Raw genomic sequence first — 17993 nt, 5'->3', positions numbered from 1 at the left:
CAGCTCCATTTATAAAACAAAAGCTTTTTCAAAAGCAATATTTAAAGAAGAAAACACAGATAAAAATGCTACTATTGAAACATCAAGGTTTCTTTATTTGAAGTGTTGCACATAAATACACAACTTCACCTCACAGAGATATATCTTGGTTGCTAGGGGTGGGGTCTAAGAAAAACAAAGCAAATGAGCACAGGAGTTGTTTAGGATGCAGGTGAGTCATCTTAAAAGTCCAACAGCTGTTTTGGAAATCTGTATCAAATTAGGTTATACTGCAATGAAGCAATTAAAATATGTCAAGTTTCCCATATTCCTACATAAAGTTATGGGTTGGTGAAGACCAGCACCCTCCTTCCCAGCCTCTTTAACCCAAAACAAGACCTGCAGGCCTCCCTACATAGAAAACGCAACCATACCTTCATGGGTAGGTTCAGGGTCGGGCGTAAGAGAGATGTCATCCAGCTCTCGCAAACAGAGCCATTCTCCATCCATGGACACTCGGAATTTGCAAAGATAGATGGTCTCCATGGCAGCTTGTGTGATCTTGTCTGTGGTGGGGGTTGGCATATCGCTTTGAGGCGTCAGAGCAGACATGATGACTCAGCTGGTACAACAATAAAATAAAATATATAGGCTAAAAGGGGGGGAAGGCTTTCTGATGATGGGGGGGAAATACCTCGCTAAGTCAAAATAGAGCTGCTGAAAAATCACGCAGCTGCACAAGTCTGAGAAAGGCAAGGCACAGTGCAAAGGGAAGAAAAGATGCCTCTTCTCCTCTGTGGTCTCTTCCTCTGTTTTCTTCCGCAAGACACACTCTTTTCTTCAATTTGACTATAAGCAGCGTACTGGTAAATGACCACGGCAAATTTGGCCTTCAGAGGGTAGGAGAAGCTCTGTTTACTATTTGCTAAAGATGCTTAAAAAAAAAATCCAAAATGGTAAAATGCATTGAAGAAAACACATCCAGAATTGCAGAAATCGACGAGGCTCTCTTGCTCTCTCACCCCTCCAGACAAGCCAAGATACAGAGTGATAATAGGATTGGTTGTGCGCAGTAAGCAGGGTGTTGACCAAAATGGCTGACTAATGAACTGAACTGAAAATTCAGACTCATGTGACCAGCTTGCACTGAACGTAGAGCAGGCAATTCCCAGGATGCTTTATAGATGCTGCTGCTGCTGCTGCTGATGCAGGAAGAGCAATGAAGCTGATCTTGCTCTCAGCATCCACAGCCTCTTTTCAGACTGTGCTAGTCAATCTGCGATCACAGACATAACACAATGCATGCTTTTCTCCTCAGCCTGCCTCACGGTACAAAGAGATGTAAAACATGCCCATTAGCAGTAAAAAGTAAGAATCGTACACAGTAGTTGGGGTCATGGAACTGCAACAAAAATTAAGCACAAGCTGAGTATTAGCAAATACGTTAAATGTTGTAACTTCTTAGAAAGTGTGTCAGTTTCCAATAAGAACATTAATGTTCTTATTAAGGAAGATAAGAAGAAGAACAAAGATGACAATATATTTTATCAGCTTTGGATTTAACCACTCTCCTGCTAGCCATAGGCAATGAAGAATTGCATGGGGGGGGAGAGGACTAGTGGAAAAGTACAGAGCACTGCATCCCTCTTCTGCATGAAGCATAGAGATCAAGCAGGCTGCCAGGGGACAGAAGTTCCCTTTTCCACATCCAGCATCGAAATGCAGATGGCTGCTGGAGCACTGCTTATTTACAAAGCTGTATTCTATTGATAAGGTCTGGTAAATACACCAGAACAATTGCAAGGTCAATGCATGCCCAAAATCTCTATAGAAGATCATAGTCACCCTTCAGCAAAGCTATCTTTCCAATCCGTAACCCAATATGTACAGGTTTCTAATTTATTCATTAACCTCACAATTTCTCACCAGACTGATAAGTGAAGAGGGACACTTTTTCAGTTCTTGGACACAGGCCCCATCTGTTTTACTTATGGCTATCATTTGATGCCTAGACATAAGTGTATCTTTAAACCTAGTGCTATTGAGAAAGCTTGAGACATGAGTCCAAGAGGGAATTACTATTGGGTGGATATCTAATGACCAAAACGTACTCCATACTGAGAAGAATATGAAGTTACATCCATATGTTACAGGAAAGCAGTACTGTATCAATCATGTCTCTGCCCTGGCTCTTGTTTAAAATCTTCATTAAGAATTTGCTGTAACGAGTGAATAAAGGAACCATATACTTATCAGATAAAAAAAACCTGGGGAGAATTGTGCACATTTTAAAACCATAAATGAACTTTCAGATGGCTCTAAATGTAAGAGTTGCTCTGCCAAAAAACCAAAATGCACAAAGGACAAATATTTAAAACTGTGCATAAAATTCTACACACAAGCAACAGATAAAGGATATATGACAGTAGAAAGTCTAAGACCCATAAACCAAGTCTGAATAAGGCAATACCATTCAATTTTGCATTAAAACAATTATTACAGTAAAACTGTCCCGCTCCTATTGCAGGAGAAATGTTATATTCACAGAACTGTGCCAAAATACTGCATAGATTGAAATTGCCACATTAAGAGTAGTGTGAATGCAAACTCTCAGATGGATACAAATTCAAAGGACACAGCACTATCATGAGGTTGCTGACCAAATTATGGCTAACATATCAAAGAAAGTACATACAGAAACACAGTGGCCATCTGTGCATGCTTTGCTACTGTCACAGTCTGAAAGCTTGCTCTAACATACTTGTTCAGCAGTACATGCAATGCTATAATAAAGGTAAAGGTACCCCTGCCCGTACGGGCCAGTCGTGTCCGACTCTAGGGTTGTACGCCCATCTCACTTAAGAGGCCGGGGGCCAGCGCTGTCCGGAGACACTTCCGGGTCACGTGGCTAGCGTGACGAAGCTGCTCTGGCGAGCCGGCACCAGCGCAGCACACGGAAACGCCGTTTACCTTCCCGCTATAAAGCGGTACCTATTTATCTACTTGCACTTAAGGGTGCTTTCGAACTGCTAGGTGGGCAGGAGCTGGGACTGAAAGACGGGAGCTCACCCTGCCGCGGGGATTCGAACCGCCGACCATGCGATCGGCAAGCCCTAGGCACTGAGGTTTTACCCACAGCACCACCCGCGTCCCTTATACAATGCTATAGAAAGTGCCAATCAGCTCCTTGGGAAATTGGAAGCCACATGAAATTAGAAGCCCGGAAGGTTATTCCCTACATCAAGAGAGAAGCAACTGAGAATAGGAGACATTTATAGAAATCAAAATTAAATCAAACAGGGTAAGAATCTCTTCCATTTTAGGAATAGCATACACACAAAATCACTGTTTTCCAGCATGAGTTACTTGAACTGGAAGATAAACTGAAAATAGTCCTCGTGGATACATTACAAGAATAGGAACTGACCGGGAGGTAAGCCTTGAGATAAGCAGACTCTTAGAGACAAGCATATGTAATCTGTCCTGCATTTATACTACTAGAAAAGAAAAGAAATTATCTTCCACACTGCTCAGAGTAAAAGGGCTGGTTGGAACTTACAGAAGCACCCATGAGGCTCACAACTAGGCAAAAAATTCACAAACAAGTGTCATTTGTGATAACAAGTGCCTTTATGTGGGGGAAACACACCTAACAGCTACCACTAGTACAACCGTAACAGCTCTTTTTGGAACCAAAATAAACATGCACTTTCCAGCACCCATATGTACAGCCCCAGCACAGGGATGCCAGTGTTCACCTCCAACTGAGCACTGCCTAGCCGCAACCATAGCAGAGGCTCTCATGTACTACCAAGGTGTCTGCAAGGGGGCTGTCTAATCATAAAAGCAGCCTGAAATGTCTTCACTAAAAAGAGGGGGGGAAACTGCCAGCAATGATGGAAGCATCCTGGTCAAAAAGCCTTGTAATACCACACACTGCTATATGTTGATATGGGTGCTTGAACTTTCCTGTGTGTTCGACCCATGCTATACCCAAGTCAAAAATGTAACTTTTTACTGCATTGCTAAATGTCAACTTCAAGACAAGTGCAGCACCCATCATCAGCCACACAGGTACAACATAGCAACTGATGACACTGAATAAGCCAATGGAAGAGAAGGGTAAACTTTGAGCTGATAACTCAACCATACCACACATTCAATGATTTTATGATTCCAGAAACACCAACAGGGAAAAATACATTGACAGTATGGTCTTGTAGGCAAATAATAAGGCTTGTGTACACATTCGTGTTTACTCTGCATCAAGTGCACTCTCACTGCTGGTTTGGGAAGTGGTATACACACATTAGCCATACCTAATCTGCTGTTCCTTATGAAATATTGAGTTTTGATTCAATCCCACCACCCCCCGCCAAAACTGCTTCAATATGAACTGAGAAAAAAAACTTCTAAGTCTGTAATGCGTACGCAACTTTGGAGTCACTGTAAAGATACAAAAAAATTATTTGCAGGATTTTGCATGCTGTGGGTTAAACCACAGAGCCTAGGACTTGCCGATCAGAAGGTCAGCGGTTCGAATCCCCGTGACAGGGTGAGCTCCCGTTGCTCGCTCCCTGCTCCTGCCAACCTAGCAGTTGGAAAGCACATCAAAGGGCAAGTAGATAAATAGGTACCGCTCTGGCGGGAAGGTAAACGGCGTTTCCGTGCGCTGCTCTGGTTCACCAGAAGCAGCTTGCCATACTGGCCACATGACCCGGAAGCTGTATGCCGGCTCCCTCGGCCAATAAAGCGAGATGAGCGCCGCAACCCCAAAGTCGGCCACGACTGGACCTAATGGTCAGGGGTCCCTTTACCTTTACCTTACCTAAACAAACTATTTGAAAGTTGTTGAATCTTGCTTCAAGGTATATGAGGTAGGATTGGGCTGTGGACCTAATTTATATACAGGTTTGGGAATACAGAGAAAACCTGAACTGGTTTTATTTTGAAGCTGTTATGAGGCCTTGAGTTGGAGGCTAGAGCCAAGAGTACAGTGGAAATATTTCCTTTGTTATCCCAGAAAACAGAATGCCTCCTATCATCTTTTTCCGCACAAATTATTGCAAACAGTTGTTGTACTGGTTTTAGTGGTCTTCCTAATGAGACGACAGTACTGGGAGATCAAAAATGTGACGTGTATAAACTGATTGTGGTTTATACTGATTATTTAGACTTTGTAGTAATTTGCTTTTAAAACTCAGGTATATATACGTGTAGCTTTGGATCAGCACATTCAAAGTAAACCTGACTGTTCCTGAAGACACATCTCTTTGCCCTGGCCTTTGGCATCTGAAATCTGTGTTCTAGGGTCCATACTAACGGTTTTTAACACTGAATTTTAAATTGTTGTAACCAACTCTGGGACCAGTTGGTGAAGGGCAGGTAATAAACATTATTATTATTATTATTATTATTATTATTATTATTATTACAACAACAACAGCATGAATATGCAAACACTTTGTAAGGGTGTTTTATGCAGTGCAACATTGTTCCCTTATTATCCAACACAGATGCTAAGTTCAATTTTGTGACAGATTTTTAAAAAGTATTTAAAAACAGAAGATGGTAGGTGATCATGGAACGATAGGCAATCATCAAAGGGCGATAAAAGTACCTCAAAAGAACCCCAATTCACATTATCCCAATGCTATTCCTAGCAGAAAGGGAAATCACATAAATGCTACCAGGTCTAGGACTACTACTGCCTCTCTCTATTGCCTCAGCCAGAGAAAATAAGCTCTCTGCCAGAGTTTCCTCCTCTGCTTAAAAAAATCCACAAATGCCTAACTCACAAAGGTTTGGTTCATTAGCTTGACACGTCACTAACTCTTCAGTAATTTCTAAACAATCCAGTGTATATCACACCAGGCAGGTTAAACTGGTACCTCGGCATCACAGTCAAACATTCTTCTTCAACACTGGGATCACTGATAATTATTTGGTCTGCTTTCAGGCTCACTTCAAAGAGCAGATGCTCACATTTAAAGGTTTGCATGGCTTAGGGCCTAGGTATCTGCTGGACAATCTCTTGTATCTATTAAAAATGTGGTGTTGACAATGTGTCACTGATGTGAATTGTGTATTAGTTCATGCGTTTCAAAAAAAATAAATAGTAAGTGCTGCTGCATTGGGGGGTAGGGGTGGCGACTAGCTATTCTGCTTTTGTGTTGTGTTGTACTTTTGTACTGTTTTATTGTTGTTAGCCGCCCTGAGCCCGGCTTCGGCTGGGGAGGGTGGGATATAAATAAAATTTATTATTATTATATTATTTTGTGCCTGTAACCCAGGTTCCTGGATCCATTTGCCTCCTAGCTTTTCTACCTCTGTTTATAACACTGATGTGCCCTCATGCTGGGATCTACATCTGAGGCAGTTCTCCACATGTCCCCACCACTGGAAGCAGGCAGGTGGCAAACAGGGAAAGCCTGCCTGCCCTTTTGGTGTTGGTATCCAATCTGTGAAATGCCCTCCCGACATTGTGAAATGCCCTCCCAACATTGTGAAATGCCCTCCTAACATTTCATGGACTGGTACCACATGGCAAAGAACTTCCTATTTCTCCAGGTGAACATTGCAAACTTTTAACATTTACCGGTAAGCGGCTATGAGTTTTTTATTGATTGGAGCTTACATCATGTGCTGTGCTATTATTTTGTATTTTTTGGTTGTATTTTACACAAGTAAGCAATTATGAGGATGATAAACCACGAGGGGACAGGGTATACATTTTTAGGGGGGGAAACAATCTTTGCAGTTCTGTCAATCCATTTTTACACACATTCTAATAGTTCCCCACACTTCCATGCTTTATTCTTATAAACAGCTTTACAACTGCAAGAGTACAACTCAGAAACCTGCAACGTTTTATCTGGGAGACATACCCAAATATCCCTTTCTCTTAAGAGTCACATAACATTTTCCCTTCTTGCATTAGGGAGCCATCAGCACCACAGTGTTGGAAGCCTCTATGTGCGATATAAATCATTATTACAGTAGTAATAATGATGATCAGTTTAATAGACAAAACTCTTGAACACCCAAGGCTGCTAGAATCTTAACACAATGCAGTTACTAACACTTAAAACAATCAGCTTGACTCTTTCATTCGCTCAAAATCTTCTCACCCCAGTGACGCTATTATACCTATTGAAAAGACAAATGGCATTGTGGAAGGAGAAAGAAAGACCTCCTTATCATTTCACCAGAAGTTCCAGAGTTAATTCTTTGTTAAAACAAGCCCTTAGAACAAAATAAAATGAAACGGCAGAAGAAAATCTAATAAAGCCCTCAATTCCAAAGCAAGTCTCATTCAAGACTCAGCAGTTTTTCTAATTCATCCTCATGATTCAAATCACCACGTATCAAAAAGTTAAAGCAATCACCAGTTCGTTGTTCTTTAAATAAATTAATAAAGACACAGAGAATGAAGTTCCCAGCCAATTTGTCTTTAAGTACAAAGCTGATGTTTTCAAATATTGCAGGGTGGGGTGGGGTGGGATGGTGTAAAGCAGTGATATCCTGAACCTAAAAAGGACCCAAAACTTGGGTCACTAAGGCTGCAGCCCTAACTGCACTTACCTGAGAGTAAGCCCTGCTAAATCAAACAGGACCTTACTTCTGAGTAGACAGTAGGACTGCAGCAAGAAACACAGCTGGGAATTAGTGTTTTAACGTCTCAGCCAGAAGAAAATATAATATTGGAGATTAGGGAGAAAGGAATATGAATTGATGGGGGGGGCTGAGGAGAGACCAAAAACCACAGCTAGAAAGACAAGGCACACTTTCTGGAGAGCAAGTCTCACACACAGTTGCTTGGGGCGAGGACTGCAGAGGGATCCTAGTTGGGTCTTGCATGTGTGTGTGTTTTTTTCAGAAAAACGTAGACTTGGAATGGACCCTGAGGGTCATCTAGCCCAACCCCCTGCAATGCTTTTTAGCTTGCATTGATCTCAATAACCCCCAGTGCCTTTTTTTTTTTTTTTAGTCGGATAGACGATTGACAGGCTTGTTTCATAAATAAGGGGGAGGGAGGGTTGCTGGCTTGGTTCGGTTTGCCTTTGTTCTAGTTTTTAGCATGCGCTTAGTAGTTTCATGCTGTGAGCCGCCCTGATATCTATGGGTGTGGGTCAGCAATAATAATAATAATAATAATAATAATAATAATAATAATGTTTTTCGCAGGGCTTGGACTGAGCTGGTGATGGTCAGCTGCTGGAATGAATGGGGTCGGTGCTAAATGGTCTGGCTTGCTTTACAACCCCTAGGACCTTGTTGGTGGGGTGGGGTGTCGGAGAAGAAGCCCACCCCCCCTAAAAAAAAAAGGAAGGAGGAGGAGGAAAGCGAAGGGAGGAGGCTTCCCCTCCCTCCCTCCCTGGGACAAGAGTTGCCCGTAACATTACACAACGTTGAGGGGCGGATGACAGCCGAGCACACCATGTGCGGCGGACACACAGGGCGCGGTTCGGGGAGAGAGAGGAGAAACCAGGGCGGCAGCGGCAGCAGCTTCTGCCGGGGGACGGGAAGGGAGGAGCGGCGCTGCCTACTACTCACGGGCGCCGCCGGCTCGGTGCTGCTGCCCGGTCTCGGGCCCGATGTAGCTGAGCAGGACGGGCAAGGGGACCCCGCAAGGGCCCGGCGGGGCGGCTCTCCAGGCGCTCTGGGGCTGCAAGCCCGGCGCGGCGGCGCCTCCACGGCCCGGGTAGAGGAGGAAGAAAGGGGGCGAGTCGGGGGGCGCCTCTTCTTCTTCTTCTTCTTCCTCCGTGGCGGCGGCGGCTTTGCCCTCCTCCTCCTCCTCCTCCTCGCGCTCCGCTTCCCCCTCGCCGTCGCCCGCCTCTCTCTTCCCCGCTCCCTCCATGCTCCCTCAGAGGCTGAGGGTGGCGGCGGCGGCGGCTCCCTTTTTCTCTCCCTTCTTCCTCCTGGACGGCGGCGAGAGTGAGCGGGCAACTTTTTCCACAGGGCGGGCGGGCGAAAGAAAGCGGCGGCGGCGGCGGCGGCGGCGCCTCCTTCTCCCGCGTAGACCAGCCCCCTTCCTAAGCCCTGACTGGGCCCAGGCCGACCGGAGGTTGAGATGGGCCGTCCCGGCCTCGCGTGGAGCTCCGCCCCCGTCTTGCCTGGCTCTTCTTTCTCCCCTCACGGCCGCTTTCCCGCCGCTTTGTGGTGGTGGTGGGGGAGGGGAAGGTTCTTGCCCCTCTCCTTTTCCCTCAGAAGAGGGGCCGCTTCGGTAGGGGTCAGTTCTGACCCCTTTACTTTGGGGGGTGGGGTGGGTCCGTTTTGACCCTTTCTCCCTCAGGAGTGGACACATTTCCCGCCCCCTAGGAAGGGCGACCCCTTTGGGGTCAGTTCGTGCCCTTCCCGCCTCTGAAATATGGCGTGTGTGTGTACCATTATTGCCCTTTGAGTGGCTGTGTGGAAAGAGACCACTTTGCTGGTCGGTTTTGGCCACTGTGGAGTGGGTGGGTGTGTAGACCCACTCCATATATATTATTCAATTTTACATTCTACATTTGAATTCAAACATCAGCATCATCCCCATTTAGGATTTCCTGAATCCTTAAGACTTCCCACTACCCCTCCATAGCTTCCATTATCAAACTTTTCCTGCGGCCATCACTAATTTCTCTTTTTCTTTCAATAGTCCATTTTTACCTTCGTTTTTAATACATTACATGCGTTACTCAGATCCTGCCAAAGTTTTTAGTTGTTTAGTGTTCTCTTAAGTACCGTACATTACAGTAGTACCTCAGGTTACATATGCTTCAGGTTACATACGCTTCAGGTTACAGACTCCGCTAACCCAGAAATAGTACCTCAGTTTAAGAACTTTGCTTCAGAATGCGAACAGAAATCGTGCTACAGCGGCACAGTGGCAGCAGGAGGCCCCATTAGCTAAAGTGGTGCTTCAGGTTAAGAACAGTTTCAGGTTAAGAACGGACCTCCAGAACGAATTAAGTACTTAACCTGAGGTTTGTTGTTGTTTAGTCGTTTAGTCATGTCCGACTCTTCGTGACCCCATGGACCAGAGCACGAGGTACCTGAGGTACCACTGTATAAAGTTTTCCCATTCCTTCTTAAAGTTCACTGTGGGCTTCATTCTTGACTCCTATCTGCCAGGAAATGGACACTTGAGAGCAGTTCCCACTCCGAATCCACCACAGTTGTCAGTTCCTTAAACTAAAATGAACTATATCCCCTCACCCATTTCCCTGCCACACAAAAAAAGTAATTTACATGTTACCGTTACCATTTAGGGCTTAAAACCCTTGAGGAAAATGCACTATTTGAGTTTATACTCTGGCTGAGCCTTTTTTCATACCAGATGCAATAAGAAAGGAAATTTGTACCACCTGAGCATGTACAGAAGATGTCACACCTTGCGGATTTAATTTGCTTTTGTGTGCCTAGTAAGGGCTGGGTGACACATTAACCTTAGTTGATTTCTCTCTGTTCTCTTAAAAATACTGCATTTGAGGTGGTAAGTAGTAGATACCATGCTTTGCCTGCAGAAGGTCTCGGGTTTATTATTAATATTTATTTCTTCTATATCCCACCTTTCCTCCATGGAGCTCAAGGCAGCACAGTACATGGTTTTCTTCATTTTATCCTCACAACAACCCTGATAGGTAGGTTAGGCTGAGAGAGTTGACTGGCCCAAGATCGCTCTGTGAGGTTCAATCCTTGGCATTTCCAGGCAGCGCTCAGAAAGGTTCCTGCTTGAAACTCTTAACCAGCCATTACTCCCAAAAGATCAAAGTTTTGTTCCCTTTCCCCACTCTACCCCTTGACTGCCCCACATCACCCATTTATGGCTAGGCAGAAATACAAACCTATGGTTCCTTAATCAAACACACTTGCTTGGCTTTTACTGCAAGCATATTGAGAAGCCATCGTGAAGCATGGCCTCTCCTCATAAATGCACACAGAAGAATATGTCTATATTTGCTTACCTCAAATGATCCAGACATGGTCTGTTTGCTAATTTCTGCACAGGGGCACTTTCCCTGTAGAAGATAAAAACTCAAACTGCAGCCCGTTTAAACAGCTTACCCTAATCTTCCATTTCACCACTTTATTCCCTTTACAAAGTGATCTCTCAAACATTACAGAGGATTTACAAACTTTTCAAATAAACACCATGGTTCACTCTTATTTCTGATGCCCTAGCATGAGCATCAAACCAAAGACACCATCCAATAGGCTTGGGGGAATGCTAAGATTTTCAAAAGTGCAATAATATTTTGGGGGGTAGGAACTAAAGGGGTGTGCAAAAACAGCCTACTGAGGACCAGCCATGATTACTGACCACTGTGCTGTTTGGGGGCACAGGATGTAGAGAGGAAGGTAGACGGAATATCATGAAGCTTTGTGAAGAGAGCATGGCTTTGACTACAGCAGTAAAAAAGCACTATACATTGCAAGAGTTCATCCCACTTGTCAGTCCTTAAAACCACATCTCAAAATTATGGCTTGCTCTACAAAAAGACTGACCTCTCCCCACCTGCAACGAATATCAGCTTTTCTGCAAAGTAACTTCCAATCACTACTTTCTGTGGCCTTAAACTCCCCCCCAAAAAACCCCCACTAAAAACAACTCATCACAGCATGTGCCTCTATGCTGCAGGGTAAATATCCCTTTAAAAAAATTAACTACCGGTACTTATAGGCATCCCCTCACAGTTCATTTCTGAATGGTTTCTAGTCATTATGTTAAACATACCTGCTAACATTTTAAAATCAATAAGTGGTTGGTTTTGGTTTCACTCAGCCAAGCTACTGATGCACCATATGCTAAGCTGTGGCTTCAAATATTTATACTGTATTAATGTAGAGCACACAGGTACAGTAACTTAGAAGGTATAGAAAGTATATAGAAAGTTTTTGTGAGTCTGAATGAAGCAAATTAAATAAAACTTATGCATTAGAAGCTTTACCTGCCAAAGCTCTTATCTTCCACAGCATACAGGACCATCTCCACTTTTGCATTGGATCTGATCAGCCTAGCCCTAAGTGTATGCTCAAGATAGCTTAATGCAGATTAAATATTCCTCGGATCCCTTAACTAAGGAGAGCCTTATTGGGTCAGGCCAAAGTATCTGGAACTCAATCCTGGGCATATTAACTGAGAATTCCCATTGAGCTCAATGCAGTTACTGAAAGTCAAATTTGCACAGAAATGCAACCTAGGTCAAAAAGTGGTGGAAGGTGAGAGGATTGCTGACCTGCTATGTTCTCAATGCAGTGATTGGGATTTACATTTAAACATAGTGCCTGGTTACTGAGGATGACCACAAAGATGAGCCGCTGGACAAATGAAACAACTGGGAAAGGCGGTTGCCCTGAACTTTGCATACTATGAACAATGCTGCTTTCTCCATGTTAAAATAAATACATATAGCCTTTATTTACCCCCAAATTGAACATTTATTGAGCTCACATTCACTGCCTTCAGCGAGTAAAAAAAGAATTATACAAAGAGAATCACTTAAGCTTAACACTTTTCTTAACTCCAGCACGAATGCCAGACAGTTCGCCTCCGTATCTTTGTTCTTCTCTTCGGACCTCACGAACCTGCCCCTTCCTACGAATCTTGGCTCGCCTGAATTTCTCACGGTGCTTGACTCTTGGGTTACGATCAATCTTTTTCCTTCTGGGTGTGAGACCTTTATTCTTGACAATCTGGTATGTTGCACCTCTCTTTTGATCTCCTGCTTCCTCTTCCATAATCAGGTCTTCCACACATTCTGTTTCTTCTCGTTTCCTCTTTTTCTTAAGCTTTATTTTTTCTTCCATCTCCTTATAATAATTCAGGGCAGCCTCCTCATCCAAATCTGAATCATCTGTAGGTTCTTCAGGATCATTATCATTAGAAAGCTCACCAACAGCTTTGGGTTTGATTTTATTAACAGGCTTTCTAGCAGGCACGATAAGCTTCTTCCTACCTTCCACATCACCAGCATCACTACTATGGAATTCATTAAGGAGCAGACGAATCTCCGGTGACAGTTTTTGGTCCACAATCGCCAAGTCATTTATTAAATTTCTGTAACTTACAAGTCTTTCAATGACGGGGTGACCGTGGACTGGAATCCTTTTGGCTTTCAGCACCAAGTAAAAACTAATGTTGCAGCAATAGTTCAAATAGAGATGGTATTTGGTCTGTAAATACTGGCTGCCCTTTCCCTCTGGGATGACCCCATCTTTTACCATTTGCATGAGCGGCTCCAGTTCATCTCTGAGCTCAGTTAACTTGGCTTCAAAGTCCTGAATCAGCTCCAGCAACTCCGGGGATTCCTTTTTCAACAGCTTCAACTTCTCTTTTTTAGAGAGAGACTGCAAGTCCTTGGCAATTTTCGAACCGGACTCTTTTCGACCTGGCTCCTGGGCTGCCGCAGCGTAGGCCTCTATCAGGTCCAGGCCGTAGTCATCCTCCCCCAGATTCTGCACCAGCCTTTTCTGAATGGCTTGGGCCTCCTCCTCTTCCTCCAGCTCCTCAGCTTCGGCTTCCTCCTGGCTCTGCTTGGCTGCTTTGGAGCGAGCCGCAGCCTTGCCGTAGTCGGTGCCGTAATAGAGCTGTTTCCGCTGGCCCCAGGCGAACTCATGGGGGAGGCCGGGGTCTCCACTGCCGCCCCGCTGCTCCTCCAGGTCACTGTCCATATCCAGGGGCTCGCTTTCGCCTCCATCCTCGTCGTCGTCCGCGCCCTCATCTCCTCCATCCTCCTCCGTCTCACTCTCCTCAGAGAGCTCTAGTCCCAGGACCTCCTCCTCGCCATCTTCCTCCTCTTCCTCCTCCTCGCTGCCCAGCGCCGCCAGCACTGCCTCCTCCAGACGCCGCTGGTGGAAATCGTCTGCCTCCTCCGTGAAGATCGGGGCTCCCGGCTCCGGCTCCTCCAGCTTTTCCTCCCGCGGCTGCGAGGCCCTCAGGCCCGGGGCTATTCTCCGCCGCGGCTTCCCCATGTTGCCGGCAGCGCGGATGGATCGGCGGTCGGCAAACCAGCGTGCGATATTACTGCTGTGCGGCCGCCAACGCACGACACTACTTCCGGGTCGAAGGTCGGTGCGCCTCGGAAACCGGCTTTCACTTCCGGTTCACAAGAAACGGGTAAGCCGCCGCCTCCACCTAACTAATTCCCAATTGTCATTTCGTTGTTCAGGAAATAACTGGAGTGCCGTTAATCTGCCGCTTACCGTCGTTAATCTACGCGTCTCCGGTAGATCCCGAACTGTACAGCGACCTTGCTTTCCAGGTGCTTTACTTCCGGCCTGGAGTAAGCGAGTAAATTCTACATCCGGTCGGTTGGCGCCCTGCTTTATACCTTCCGCCTCACTTGTGGACGCTCTGGTTTCCGTAAGAAGCATAGAGAGGTGATGCGCGCCGGAGGCGAGGCGAGGCGGGGTGTTCGGCCGATGAAGTGCGCATGCGAGAACCGCAGGGGGACACGTGGCCGACGTAAAGCGTGCGGCGTAATGGACTGCCAAGCGGGTGCATCTCAGCCTTTGCTGCTGCTTCTATTCAATAGAACGAGCATCCACACAGGTCCAAGATACATATTAATCGATGCCAGTTAATAGCAATGCACTGCTCACTCAGTTCGATAGGCAGATATTTATTTCTCCTTAGGAATCTGCTTTATGCTGAGTCAGACTTTTGGTGCATCTGGGTTAGTGTCGTCTGCACTGACTGGCAGCGGTTTTCTAGTCAGCAGTCTCGCAACTCAACCTGAAGATGCCTGCAGGGACGGAACCTGGGACCAGCTACATCAGGGGTGGAGTTTGGTAATATGGCTCCCTGAACAAGACCAAGATTGGGCGCCCCTTCCTCCTAAATATTTATTATTTTCCACAATATGTCATTTTGGTACAGTTGCTTTTTAAATGGGTCTTCTCAGTAGGTACCCATATAAATATAAGTATTGTTGTTATGCAGGACGCGGGTGGCGCTGTGGGTTAAACCACAGAGCCTAGGGCTTGCCGATTAGAAGGTTGGTGGTTCGAATCCCCGCGACTGGGTGAGCTCCCGTTGCTTGGTCCCTGCTCCTGCCAACCTAGCAGTTCGAAAGCACGTCAAAGTGCAAGTAGATAAATAGGTACCAGTGTGGCGGGAAGGTAAACGGCATTTCTGTGCGCTGCTCTGGTTCGCCAGAAGCGGCTTTGTCCTGCTGGCCACATGACCTGGAAGCTGTACACCGGCTCCCTCGGCCAGTAAAGCCAGATGAGCGCAGCAACCCCAGAGTCGGTCACGGCTGGACCTAATGGTCAGGGGTCCCTTTACCTTTACCTGTTGTTATGCTCCCTGTCTGCTCCACACCATCTTAAATCTGGTATTGTCTGCTTACAAGGCAGCCACTGAGCTACGGTGGCCCTTCCCTTAAAGAAAGAAAGAACATACCTCCTGGATTTTTTCCCGAGGCCTCTCAAACAGACGCCCTGCTTTAGCAACCGAAGGAGTGGTGGAAAGTGTGAAATGACAGTGGTGTTCTTCTCTCCCTGCTCACACTGGTAGGACTTGGGTTCTCTGGATGAAACCTGATTCTGAAAAAGCAATGGTGTTTCTGCTCGTGTTGTGAGATCATTTTTGTTGCCACAAGATGGAGACATATGCCAACTTTTAGCTTTTCCAAAGGATAAAATGTATGTTAGGGTGGAAGCAGCTAACATGATGCCTTCTAGATGTTGGACTCCATCTCCCATCAGCCTCAGCCAGAATGGCTAATGGTCAGGGATTGTGGGAGTCCAACAACATCTGGAGGGTACCACACATTAGCAGCTCCTGCCATAGAAGGTAGGTTAATTGATGGATGCTGGCCACTGTACATCCAATTCCTGAAGCGTACATTGGAATATCAAAAGATGGATCACCACATGTGAATATCAAAAGATGGACCACCACATGCGAATTTCCCCAGAATAATCTGACTAGTTGCCATCAGAAACAAAATCCTGGGCTTCATGGGTCTTTGATTAATCCAGAAAGGCAAGTCTTGACATTTTTACATCTTCAGGATTGCCAATGTATTAACAGAATCGATAAATATATCAGTTTAAGCAAAGCAAGTCTGCAATCCTATACAAGTATATGGAATATACTTCTGAGTAGGCCTACATAGGTTTGTGCTGCTGGTAACATATTAAATCCAAGTTAATTTGCATATTAATAAAAACAGTTGGCTTCTATGGAAATGAACATTCTTTTTTTGTTTCTAGATAATTCATGTACCTGCCTCAGCAGGGACTGCCTTAGTAGTTAATGTAGAAGGCAGGGTGCCTTTTCTGAGAGGACACCTTCCACCTACAGTTCTCGTAAGTTCAATAAACACTTCCATGAGTTTTGCAAGCACGTTTTTAGGCCATTAAAAGGCTTTTGATCACTGGTTAACTGAGTAAACACCACAGCCCCAAATGACATAGGAGGGTGTTAATAGGCAAGAATTGGTGCAGAGTCCGTGGCACCATTCACATAACAAAAACTACCATAGAGATATCAAGTTTTTCAAAAGTAGCAAGTCCATGGCTTCACTTTTGAAAAACAGGTCTGCAGTCCTTAGCTAATTGGGAACCACTGGTTTAGTCTAACCTGCTTGATGCAAGAAGGCTTTCCCCCAACAGATGACTTTTCCTGTCCAGACTCTGCTTAAAGACTTCCAGCGTGGGTGATCCCACCACCCCTCTAGGTAACGGGTTCTTTTGTTAACCCACTCTTACTGTCAAGTGGTTTCCTCCTAATATTGAAATGACACCTACCTGCCTGTAGTTTAAGTCCATGATATACAGTAGTGTCTTCTAGGGCACCAGAAAACAAATTTTTGCACTCCTCAATGACTGTGTATGCATGACCCTGTACTCTAGCTCCAGTGTACTCCCATCGCTGGTGTTTGAAACCATGTACATGTGATGTTAGACACAATCCCATAGCTGTCCTGTAATTCTTGAGAAATCCTGCTGCTCCGTGCATTTCTCCACAAACCAGCTTCCATCCAATTTGAAAAATGTCAGCCACATTCAATTTGCAGTTAAGCTGAGGTGCGTGCACTCGAGACAACTTGCATATGCCCAGATGATGGTTTTGTGAACAGGAGTTGGAAAGCTTGCAGGTGTGGCAAAAGCAATTGTGCTTTGAGTGATGAAATCTGGGAAGAGGCGGCCTTGCTGTGTTTTAAGGTGCTAAAGCAGAGCTTTCCAAGCTTTTCATGCTGGTGACACACTTTTTAGACATGCATCATTTCGCAACACAGTCATTCAGTTTTACTACCAAACCAGAGGTTAAACTAACCCCTTTCAGCGACACACCTACACACTGCAGCCAACACACTAATGTGTCATGACACACAATTTGGAAAGCTCTGTCCCAAAGTGTATTTGACCTAAGTGTCAGCCTTTCAGGGATTTCAAGTGCTGTCATGTCCCTCCTCTGTCTTCTCTTCTCCAAGTTAAATACAACCAGTTCCTCCCACCTTTCCAGTTGCGCTTCCGGTACAATTCCCTTTTTGATCTACTTGTGGAGGCTTTCAGGCTGCTTTTTGGGCTATCTTTCCACCTTAAGTTACCACAGTCAATATGTTCTGTCAGGCTGGACTGCTGTTTCTTAGTGCCCTCTGTACATCAGCAAAGGGATGTAAAGCAAGGCATTGTAATCACTCAGAGTGGAGTAATGGTGCCTCTGAAACAAGCCTCTGAAACAAGCAGGCTGACCGATACCAAACCCAAGAGCCGTTCTATGCAAAATAAGTGCAGGTGCCAGTTTCTTCTTAAGAAAACCACAGAGCAGGTGCAGCAGGGCCAGTTAAACTGGAATTTAGAGTTACAGCTCTCTAAAGGAAAGGAAATGCAACTATTAGGGCACTTAACCAAGTAAAGATGCTTAAATCTTCGGATACCATGTATATAATTCAATAGCTTCATTAAAATATGAATTTGCATATATTTTTATTCAAAGGAGCTCTAGGTGGCATACATGGTTCTCCTTCCTCCTTGCTTAATCCCCACGACAACCCTGTGAGGCAGGTTACACTGAGAGG

General features: G+C 45.2%; 2 protein-coding genes across 8 annotated transcripts in view; both read right to left on the bottom strand.

Annotated features, from left to right (window-relative positions):
• Positions 1-9130, bottom strand: part of RUFY3 (RUN and FYVE domain containing 3) — a 50103-nt gene extending 40973 nt beyond the window's left edge. For 2 of the 7 annotated variants that reach the window (XM_083571298.1, XM_083571303.1), the window contains exon 1: positions 414-1376. In XM_083571298.1, coding sequence (XP_083427424.1) covers positions 414-591 — 178 coding nt within the window. In that variant the 5' untranslated portion in view covers positions 592-1376. Of the gene's footprint in view, positions 1-413; positions 1377-8535 lie in introns of those variants that run through there. The other 5 variants (XR_014538432.1, XM_083571301.1, XM_083571296.1 and 2 more) reach the window with 5 other exon arrangements.
• Positions 9131-12378: 3248 nt separating this feature from the next.
• UTP3 (UTP3 small subunit processome component) lies at positions 12379-14297 on the bottom strand. Its single transcript, XM_083571487.1, has one exon. It carries the CDS (start codon positions 13933-13935, stop codon positions 12460-12462), a length of 1476 nt encoding a protein of 491 aa, XP_083427613.1. The 5' UTR covers positions 13936-14297; the 3' UTR covers positions 12379-12459.
• Between the last annotated feature and the right edge of the window lie 3696 nt (positions 14298-17993).

The sequence above is a fragment of the Podarcis filfolensis genome, assembly GCF_964270895.1.
Source record: "Podarcis filfolensis genome assembly, chromosome: 9".
Classification (NCBI taxonomy): Eukaryota; Metazoa; Chordata; class Lepidosauria; order Squamata; family Lacertidae; genus Podarcis; species Podarcis filfolensis.
This window is presented reverse-complemented; position numbering and strand designations above follow the sequence as displayed.